The sequence below is a fragment of the Vidua chalybeata genome, chromosome 10 (genome assembly GCF_026979565.1).
Source record: "Vidua chalybeata isolate OUT-0048 chromosome 10, bVidCha1 merged haplotype, whole genome shotgun sequence".
Taxonomy (NCBI): domain Eukaryota; kingdom Metazoa; phylum Chordata; class Aves; order Passeriformes; family Viduidae; genus Vidua; species Vidua chalybeata.
In genome coordinates, this window is record NC_071539.1 from 16,138,794 (window position 1) to 16,149,948 (window position 11,155).

At 39.6% G+C, this 11,155-nt stretch overlaps 1 protein-coding gene across 1 annotated transcript in view; it reads left to right on the plus strand.

Moving 5' to 3' along the window:
- COL4A4 (collagen type IV alpha 4 chain) overlaps positions 1-11,155 on the plus strand; it is a 61,762-nt gene that overhangs the window by 36,264 nt on the left and 14,343 nt on the right. Inside the window, exons 24-36 of the mRNA XM_053951998.1 lie at positions 49-232; positions 818-886; positions 1,902-2,006; positions 2,411-2,629; positions 3,210-3,371; positions 4,003-4,173; positions 5,322-5,465; positions 5,848-5,955; positions 6,211-6,389; positions 7,447-7,510; positions 8,022-8,096; positions 8,235-8,342; positions 8,657-8,764. Coding sequence (XP_053807973.1) covers positions 49-232; positions 818-886; positions 1,902-2,006; positions 2,411-2,629; positions 3,210-3,371; positions 4,003-4,173; positions 5,322-5,465; positions 5,848-5,955; positions 6,211-6,389; positions 7,447-7,510; positions 8,022-8,096; positions 8,235-8,342; positions 8,657-8,764 — 1,696 coding nt within the window. The remainder of the gene's footprint in view (positions 1-48; positions 233-817; positions 887-1,901; positions 2,007-2,410; positions 2,630-3,209; positions 3,372-4,002; positions 4,174-5,321; positions 5,466-5,847; positions 5,956-6,210; positions 6,390-7,446; positions 7,511-8,021; positions 8,097-8,234; positions 8,343-8,656; positions 8,765-11,155) is intronic.

Here is an 11,155-nt window from a genome sequence, read left to right on the forward strand (position 1 = left end):
GGAGAGAAATTAGCTCTTGTTACTTCTTACCAAGAATTTTTATTTCAGGGCGATTCTGGAGTAGTCATTCCAGGTGATAAAGGATTCCCTGGGCTGCCGGGACCTCCTGGGGTAAAAGGCCAGATGGGATTGCCTGGTCTGGGGCTTCCTGGGTCTCCAGGAGCCAGAGGTAGCCCTGGAGACTTTGGTGATATGGGTAATGTTGGGCCACCTGGTCCAAAAGGCCAGAAAGGTAATTTTAAATGTTTAGGTTAAGAATGAAATAACAAAATACACGTTTGTATGTTTGGTGGCATCCATCATGGTTTAATATGTATTATATATTATATTAATGTATTATTTTATATGTATATCTATATGCATACATATAGAGTGAAAATAACATTAATGTATAGGAAAACACAATTTATTCTTAAAGCTTGGCCTGGTTTTTTTTTTTGTTTTAAAAATGCTTAACAAAAAAAATCTACACTGATAGCTGTAGATAGAATTAAAAAGAAAATATTATTTCTTTCTTGCAACAGAGACTACTGTAAAACAAATTGCCATGACAATTAAAAAAAAACTTTGTCTTTAAAAAATACAACTGTATTACAGCAATTTGAAATATCACCAATGTTCCATAGGAAGTATCAAGAAAAATATATTTTAAGATTCCCCATCAAAACTTCAGTAATATGGAAATAACAATGTGCATAAACAGTCACTGCCCGTTTGCACATGTGGTTGGGTATTTCCCCAGAAATATTACAGTAAGTGTTCAGACTCCAGTTAATCTAAAGTCAAATAGGCCAGTTTCTTCTCCCTCTTGCTTCAGGTGAAACTGTCTGCATTATATCACCATATCCTGGAAATCCAGGTCCCCCGGGGTTTAAAGGTGTTCAAGGTATGTTTATGCATAGAAGAATTTTTGATTTATACCGAAATGGAGTTTTAAGTTGCTAATTAAAGAAAAGAGGCTATCCCAAAAAGGTACACTATTCTAGTTTTTCAAAAAAATACATGTTTCTAAATGTAAAACTGCCAATAAACAGGAATGTACTCTCTAATAGAATCAAGGGCCAGACAGCTGCAGTTTGCACCATCTGAAGGTGTGCAGGCAGCCTCCATGGATATAATTAAATCAAGGTAGCTTCAAACTCTGTCCTGCCTCAATGACAATGCATGAGAGAGTCTGTAAAATATGGCTGAAGTTGGGTAAGGCCTAGAGTATATACATCTGGATACCAGGAGAAAGAGATGTGTGAGGCAAAGATACGCTGCAAGTCTGTAATTTCTAAAACTGTATTGCTCGTAGCAACTTGAGACTGAGACCTAAAATCTCAATACTTATTCACCATTACTTCAACTTATTCAATTTAAATTCAAAGAACTCACCCAGGAGCTGATGTGATCGCCTCCAAGACATTTGAAATATCCAAACAAATTAAGAAGAAATGGAGAGAGTGGATTTTCAAACTGTATAACACAGCTCCCTGACATCAGTGTTGTGGGTGGGAGCAAAAATTAATACAGACATGAATATACTGAGCTCATCTGCACCATTCCAGAAGCAGGGTATAGCAGAGGAAAGTGTAAGAACTTGAGCTGACACCTGTCATTCACTAGGTTAATACTGTTCATGGCCTATAACATTAAAATGTTGTAGGAAATACTTTTCCCTAATTGACACTGGTGATTTGCAGTCTGCTGTTAATGGAATAGGGAACATGTTCATTTAGAAAAACAGCAACCATGCATTAGTTTATGACTTGGGCAGTGGCTCCTGCCCAAAGTGTCAGAAGCAGATGAAAGAGCTTGTATTCAAGGTATGTGAATTTGTGTGGAATAAAGATAAAATCCTTAGATCACATATTTTAGTGCTCTGACAGCCTTTTTATGTATTTTCTTTTTATTTGCAGGACAAAAGGGTTTAAAAGGACTCCCTGGGCATCCTGGACCAAATGGCTTTGATGGGCAAAAAGGCCATCGAGGAAGGCCAGGAGCAGGAATCCCTGGGCCAGAAGGTGAATTGTGCTTTCCCTAATTTGGGAGAGCTGCTGGTCAAGTTGTAATGCACAGAAAGGTAGGGTAGGGTAAAGTAGAATTGAATTGAAATGAATAGTTCAGTGTCCAGAGAGCACTGAACTGGACAGGAGTGACAGTACTCAAGACAGATCCTGCCCCAAAGAAAACCCCTGTCACTTCCCACAGGAATTACCTCCTCCAATCCTCATGTATCATTAGCTATAAATAAGAAACACGAAATTTAATTTATGATGTTATTTTTCTTTGCAAGGTGGCAATTTAAATCTGGCTAAATTTGGACTAAAATATTCCACAGTTTGGGGGGTGTGGGGGGGAACAAAACAAAAAGCCCTGAACTCCTCCTGAATTAAGCTTTATTTGAATTTAAAAATCATATCAACAGGCTTTCGAGGCACAGCTGGTGATCCTGGTGATGAAGGTGAAAGAGGATCTACAATTGATGGCAAAAATGGCCTTCCAGGTCCACCTGGCACAGATGGTCAGAAAGGTCTTCCAGGTGACACCACATACGGCCCTCAAGGAATCCCAGGCAACAGGGGACTGCCAGGACCCCCTGGTGCACAGGGAGCAAGGGGTAATCCAGGCATTCCTGGACTTCAAGGTATGGGCCAGTTTCTGAAAAGCACTTCTACATGTTCAAAGGAAAAAATCTGAGCAGAGGTGTTCCTGGTTCAGGGAAAACTTCCTCTTACTCAGACCCATAATGGTGACTGTTAACAGTACTCCCTGTTTTTACATTTACATTTTGCTGTTTGCTGCAGTGATGTCTCCATAGCACCACATCCTTCCCACCCCATAGAGGATATTGCTGTTTCCTTTTACAGATGTTCCTTTTGCCTGGCCCTAAGCAGATGCACCCATCCTTCAGTGCAGGGAACACCTGCAGAACTGAGCCAGTGCTGTGCACCTGGTGCAGGCCAGTGAGCTACTCCCATTCTGCTCCTACACATCAGAAACTCTCCTGTACCTATAGATGAGGGTTGAATTTGTATTTGTTCCTTAAAGAAAGAAGTTCTCCACAACAGCCAATTCTAAATTGCAGAAAAGCATTACTTTTCACCAACTATTCAAAAATTAGAAGATAAATAAGATACTATAGTAACTGAACATGTACATTTCAAAATTAAAGCTAGGAATTTTGAGGGACAGTGAGTAATGGAACTAACAATTTTTTTTTCCAGGACAACCTGGTACCCCAGGATTTCCAGGTGCCAAAGGTTTTAGAGGCCCAGAAGGTGATGTAGGAGCACCAGGCTGTCCGGGCTTCCCTGGCTCACCATGTGTCCCAGGCTTACCAGGACCACCTGGACTCAGAGGTGTCATGGGCCTGCCAGGACCTCAGGGTACAGCAGGTTGCCTCACAGCTCTAAGCTTTGCATGTATTACCTGCCAGATTTCATCACATGAAATCTGCCAGCCACATGTGGCTGGCATGACAAATGTTGCCATGGGGACTGCTCATTGCTGGGGGTGTACATTATGTTTTGCACATTTCTTTAAACTCAAGGAATGTAGACTGTGTATCTCACATGTATTCCTTTCCCATGCTGTTCTTTAACTGGCCAAATCACAGTGAGTTCACTATAACAAAGAGTTGTCTCTTACCTATTGTCCTGAGTAACTTAACTGAGCTCCTGTCACTATTGTGATGCTTTTATCTTCCTTATTCTTCAATGGAAGTGTTATTTAGGAAGAGCTAGGAGACACATCTATCAAAAGTATTTACAAATAAGTAGGGATTTTTCACAGTGCTCTCCTATTGTCTGTCACTAAAGAAATACAAGAAAACAAACATTCCAATTGAAAAATCTAGGTAGGATGAGGACTCCAACATAGTAAAAAAAGGTTTCAACTTAATTTGCCATGTTTGATGATCTTCAAATTTATACCACATCTATCACTTTCTACTTTTTATATACAATTGCTTAACTTTTGCCTGCATTTACGTACATAGATTAAAGCTCTCTTTCTCAGGTTTACCAGGCTTTAAAGGTCAGAGGGGAGACAGGGGCCTGGCTGGGTCACCTGGAATCAAAGGTCTCAAAGGCTCTCTGGGCTCACGAGGTCCCCCAGGTCCTCCAGGCTCACGAGGTCCCCCAGGACTTCCAGGCAATAAAGGACCCATTGGCCTCCCAGGAGAAACAGGTATGTTAAATATCCTGCAGACCACCTCACCTCTAAGTTCCCTTGTAGAGGGAGACCTTTTTACTGCTGTTAAGGTTAGGAAGTATTTTGCACCCACTTCAGCTCCAAGGATAAGACTGCAGCAGGGTAGACTCAATAACCATAGAAACGTCCCTTGTTCTTTCTCATATGATAAAAACAAAGGAATTAATATAGTTTGATGCATCTTGGTGCATCCTGGTGCTTTAGTTGTTTTACAACACTGACATATTTCTATATATCATTTCCTGACTATTTGTAATAGGTTGTAATAGGCTTTAATAAGAAGAATATGTTTAGGGTTAACAGAATTCCTTGGGTGGCAGTCCTGAGAGGCAAATGAGTCCAGGAAGGCTGGACATTCTTCAAGAAGGAAATTTTTAAGGCATGGGAACAGGCCATCCCATGTGCTGAAAGATGATTCAATGAGGAAGATGAGCAGCTGGGCTGAACAGAGCTTTAGCTGAACTCAGGAAAAAAGGGAGAGTGTATGAAGTTTGGAAGAAGGGACAGGCAACTCAGGAGGACAAGGCTGTCTTAGGGTTATGGGGGGAGAAAATCAAAAGGCCTAAAGTGCAGCCAGAACTCAATCTGGCTACTGCTGTAAAAGACAGCAAAAATGCTTCTATAAATACATTAGCAGCAAAAGGAGGGGTAAGGAGAATCTCCATCCTTTATTGGATGAGAGGGGGCAAAATATAGTGACAAAGGATGAGGTACTTAATGCCTTCTTTGCCTCAGTCTTTAATGGCAAGCCCAACTGTTCTCTGGGTGCCAACCTCCTGAGGTGGAGGGCAGGGACAGGGAGCAGAATGAAGGCCCCATAAATCCAGTAGCCACATGCAAGAATTGGTGGCGTGTTGGGGATAACTGCTTTAGGAGTAAGGGTGGCCTAAATCTTCAGGGGCTGACTGCAGGTAGCAGGAGGCAATTTGCTTCAGTGGAATCAGGGTTTCAAGAGAAGTTTGACCGTGGCATGAAGCCATGCTCCAACTAATGGTTCTCTAGTTCTGCTGATTTCCTAAAAAGTCCTTCTAAACATCCTGTTTTTGCTTTATACTATTCCTTAGAATATGACAGCAGCAGTATAAGCAGACTTAACATGTAAATAAAGCATTTCATATTACCAGGAAGCAAAGGCATTCAAGGACCCCAGGGATTTCCAGGACTTCCAGGAATACAAGGGCCAATGGGAATCTTTGGTGTAAAAGGTGAAGATGGAAAAATAGGTCTACCTGGGCCTAGTGGAGAATGTGGAGATATGGGAATAAAAGGTTTGTAAAAATTCACTTCACTCTGTAGTTATATTGTTGCTATGTTTAGTTTTGTTACTACTGTGTTAAAAATCAGTTTAATTTTTTATAGGAAAGAGAATAATCATCTGCAAGATGCAATCACAGGCAGCTCAAAATTGCTGTCTTTCATAATTTCACAATCTTTCCTAATTCTTCTGATTTAATATTACCTGGGTTATGACTGAATAAACAAAAAAGCAAGGGAAGGATTGCAAATTCTGTCAGCAGTGAGCCTACTGAGAAAACTGAGAACCACATTAATATTTGAAGGCTTTCTCTATTAGGAAAGTCACCACTCAAACTGGTTTTCAGGACACGTCACCCGTGAGGATATATTTACATTGCATATGTTACTTCCAAGGTGAAAGGGGGCCTCCAGGAGACAGTGGCTGTGTTAACCTCCGTCTGGAAAAAGGACAAATGGGGGACCCAGGGTTTCCTGGTGAGCATGGATTGAGAGGTGAAAGAGGTAAGTTCATAAAAGCCCTGCATACACACACATTTCTCTGACATAAATCACTGGTGGTTTTCAGAGTGTGGACTCAGGGCTGCAGTAACATCCAGCCAGCATTCCATGTTTACAAGTTCCTAAACTGGCTGTGTAGTTTCTTTGGATTATCACTAAGGCAATACACCAAGAGTGAAAGCGTTGCCATATTGAAAATCTGTGTCAAACACTGGCTTGATTTGATTGGTCATTATCTTGTTCTGCAATCAACTTCAGGTGAAAAAGGCAATACTGGTTTCAGAGGCACACGAGGATTTCCAGGCAAGAATGGTGTTCCAGGACTACCAGGTGACCAAGGTGACACTGGAGTGATGGGGTTTCCAGGATCACGGGGTTTGCCTGGACCAAAGGGCCTTCAAGGAATTACAGGTTTTCAAGGAGAACCAGGTGACCAGGTAAACAGAGTGGTAGTGAAGTGTCCTGGACTTTGAAGTTGTCTCCTGCCTCTAAGAAATATGATGAAGGGTGCTTGTATTGTACTCACCCATTAGATGTTCCCTCTGAGAAGAGACAGCTGGTGTAGTAGGAACTGTAAATTCCCTAATGAAACACCTCTGTGCCTTGGCTACGTTTTAGCAGGAACTGTGGTGGGAGTTAGGAAAGGACCTCTCCTAGCTGCCTGTTCTGATGCAGTGTTTTGCCACGTGGTTGAAGTCCAGGCTCCATTACAGTAAATAGGAGGGCAAAAAACAGATGCACAATCAAGTTTTTAACATTATTCTTAGGAACAGATTGACAAACCACTTACCACAGAGATCATAACATAGCAGCAGCACAATTACGCAGTTAATATGTAGCTGCTTCTACATATCCTGCTGTGTGAAGTGACCACGGCAACAGACAAGACAAAGCAAGTCATCTTTGCCCCAGGCAGAACCCAGGCAAGCAGTATTGCTCAAGAACAAATACACAAAACCACACAAACAAGGTACAATTAATACCTCACTTCTTGTATGCTGGATAGGTAGACAGTGAGATTACATGAAGGAAAAGGCACAGTTATTTTCTTTGTAAAGGGACATCCTTTTGCTTAGTTTGTTTAATTAAATTTCTTTGCTGATTAACGGTCATTATTCAAAAGGAAAAATAGGGAAATCTACATTTTTATTGTGACATCACAATTTTAATGTTTATAGTAAATTTTGGGGAACATACAACAATATTGGATATGTATTTTATGGCGCCTTTTAAATCAAATTAGTCAAGCCATCTGTGGGGAAATTAAGCTGTTTGAGCCAAAAAAGAGAATAAGCTATAAAAGCACAATTTCAAAATTATTAGCAAGTCTAACCTACAGTTTCTTGTTGTTGGCCAGGGTTAGATATGTAACAAAGACAAGATTTTTTTTCTGTTGAGCTTAAGATAGAGTTTTGCTAGGTGAACCAAATGCAGATCATTCCTGCTACACATATCCCATGTCAAACATTTTTATTTTGTTTAAAAAAAAATCAGGGTGATGTTGGCTTACCTGGAAACCCTGGATATCCAGGACTGACTGGCTCCAAAGGATGTAAAGGTAATGAATTTATATAGACATGCTGTGAAAAGAGCAATTTTTTAGGATATATGTGAGATAGATGGTGAAGACTAACTAGAAAATTATTTTCACTTCTGTCCTGTTTTCCCATAAAATATGAATGTAATTAGAAACGAGTCTCACTTACCTGAAGGCAAAAGTTGCATTTCAGTACATTCTTTAACAGCTTGTTCCAATAAAAGTAGGTATTGCTAATTTAGAAGATAGATTCCTGTCAAATTTCATAGAACTTAAAAATTCCATCAAAAACATGTGCAAATCCATTCTTATGGATATGGAAAAATTGTCAAATCAAATAAGAGAAAATGCAATCAAAGTGAACTGTCATAATTTGCATGTGCCAAAGCAATTCTCATTTTGTGTTCTCTTAGCCCCTTCTATGACTGTTTATATCTATTAATGACTTTCCTGATATTACAAAAGTGTCCAGCTTTGGTTTTGTGGCTGGAAAGGATGCTTGCATAAAATGGAATTCACTGTACCTCAACAGGCAAGAGAGGTGACCCAACTCCTCTGCTTGGTCCACACGGTCAGAAAGGGTCTCTGGGAGATCCAGGATTGCCAGGTACCTCTCTTTGATTGAAGACAAAATTAGACTTAAAAAAATTTTATTTTCTCTAAGTTTTGTTAGCAGAGGGAGCTCTGCTCCCTGTGCATTTTTAGCCATTCTGTAGCAATTGCTTTTTTTTTTTTTTCCTTTAAGGACTTTGTGGATTTCCAGGGGAGAAGGGTTTACCGGGTATCCAAGGACAGCCTGGAAGACCAGGATCCAAGGGTGACCCTGGATATCCAGGGCTACCTGGATTACCAGGTAATGCCAAAGTTTAAAAAACAGTGCCATGGAATAGCTCAAAAGATACATGGAACAGGAGAAGGCACTTGAGGCATCTCTGTGAGGAGGCTGAAGAAATCAGAGATCACATGAAAGGGAGCATTGAAAGTTACATCTGTACCTATAGCAGCACATGTCTGCTCAGTCTCAGAGAGCAATACCCATCAATTCTTCCTACATCCCTAAACACTTGCAGGTACTGCTGTTAACACAGCTGTGTGCTGCATAGCATGGGGAAAAAAATCAACAGTTTAATACAATTACATATTCACAGGGGTTTCTTTCACTCTCAGGAGCTACAGGGCCTCAAGGATTGCCAGGAGAACCCGGAGAAAAAGGGAAACCTGGAATTTTGGGACCTCCAGGATTGCAAGGGTTACCTGGATCCCAAGGCAGAAAAGGTAAACAGAATATACAGTGTCATTCTAGTGGTAATGTGACCATACCAGACATAAATACTCCTTCAGTAGTGAAAATGGAAAAGGCCTAACTGTGACTGTGGTTTGGATTCTGAGGTCTCTTAAACTGCTAGAAGACTTAGGCCAGTTCCCATTACCTTTGGTAAGTAACAGAAATGCTACTTTGGAAAACTGGGCTACAATCTGAGTAAGGAGGAAGGTAGAAAGAGTCTGGCATAGCTGATGTAACCAATAGGAGAAATTTAGGAAAGAAAAAGGAGGTTGCAGTAATTCAGTTGTTTCACTTTCACTTCAGTTATACTGCGTTCTACATTTTCACCATGGAGTGCCACTGTTACTCTGTAAACCCAGCAGGCTGCTATGACAGCTTTGTTTTTCAAATTTGTTTTAGCAAATTGTGATAACTTGAGTTAACTTAAGTTGGTTTTCTTGTTGCTTGTATGATTTTGGAGTATTTAGCACAGAAGTGTTTCCTCCAAATCCTGATTTACACTTCTTGTAATGATTGTTGTGTTTAGATTGAATGTCAGTTCATCTATACAATTATTTTTGTTGGAGAACATTATTAACTTTTACTATGCTTAGAATTGAAATTGTAAGTGATTAATACTCCATAAAGAAAGTTATCAGCTCTTTATCCTGTGTCTGTTATAGTGTGCCTCATAACCAGTTCCCAAACAGGAAGAAGATTAGTGACTCACATACAGAAACCACAGTAAAGTAACACTTGGGACTATAAAATATGGTTAGAGAGGACAATAGATCCACTTTTTCAAATTCAGATTAAGGACAAATTGAGAAGGTTTCTTACAAATTACTGAAAATTCAAATGAAAAATGGAAACAATTTATGATGGCTTGCAGTAAATAAGCAGTGCTGATTTAAACTGTCATGACAGATTCCCTGCTGGTACATAATGTGTAAGAGAACATTTCAGTGTTGCAAGCAATATTTGCTGTAACAAAGGCAGAGATCTGCAGTGGCAGGGATGTCTGAAAGGGGTCAAAAAAGAAAAAAAAATTCTTCTGCTGCAAACTTCTTCATAATTGATGGGCTCTTTCCTTCTTGCCATAAGACACTTCTTTATTATATTGTGCAGAAGTTATCCCAAGTCCTGCACAGAAACATGACATTAACACACGTCCTGCAGAGAGAAAAGTTCAGTCCCAAATGACAATTCATTAGAGACTGAGTTGCCTGCTAATCTGAGGATTCTATGTATTGCCAGCATAGCTGAAAAGAAGGTCAATACCTCTGAAACTATACCCAGTAATGAAAAGTGACTAGTATTTGTATTCCAATTCAACTGGATGTATAGATCTTGGTGCTGTTTTCACCAAGTGCTGGTGCAAGCATTAGAAATGAAATGGATAATTCATAGCTAAATACATGGCCTCGTTAGTCTCATTGGTCCTCAGTTACATTAAAGATTTTGTGCCTGATATTTTAGATTTTAAAGAACTTCTAGATTAAAAAAAAAAAGTTAAACATCATCTATTAAAGCATAACCCCATTTTCTTTATTACAGTTGTTTTACTAGTTAAGGGCTTAGCCTGGCAAGCCTTACTTGTGTGAGTAATCCTTGATGGAGCAAGTAAAACTCAGACCATCACCAGGAGGACTTGTGTGAGTAGGAGCTGAATTGGGCTGTACAACACAGAAACAGTGGTTCATGTTTAGGTCAGCCAATTCAGCTGTACCTAGAAATATGGGACCATAGCAATCCAAAAATCCAGAATTACAAGTGCTGATATTATAATGGATTGTTGGCAAATGTGTCAGAAATTCCCTGGAAAGCAAGTAAAACCAAGCCATCAATCTTGTCAGAATGAGCCAGAGATCAAAAAAGTTTTAGATGGTGACCTGAGGGCCAAAATTAGGAGTTCTTAATAATTTTAAAATACCATGTTAAATTCCCCAAAAGCAACTCTTACATAAATTTTAAAATGGGAACATGTCCAAAGCACAAGAAGGCTACGGAACGCAGGAATGAAAATTAGAATGTCATGAAAAGTTAAAGAACAGTTAATTAAGGTCACAGAAGATATTACAAGTTGGATTACTAGTATCCCATATTATAAGGTGGATTACACAGAGAGTATATTATCAATGTTTTGCAGGTTTTAAAAAAATTTTCTGGATTTAAAATTTTTCCAGACTGTTTTCTTTTTTTTTTTTTTTAATTCATCCTTTGTTAAATCTTAACTAAAATAATTCAACAACTTCTGAGAACAAAGCTATATGATTATAATTTTTGGTGTGCCTGCTAGAGAACTCTAGGGCTTTTTTATTTTTTCATTCTCAGATGACCCATCTTTGAACTAGGGACACTTAAATTTGGCAGGTGAAGCAGTTGATGAAGGGTATTTTTGT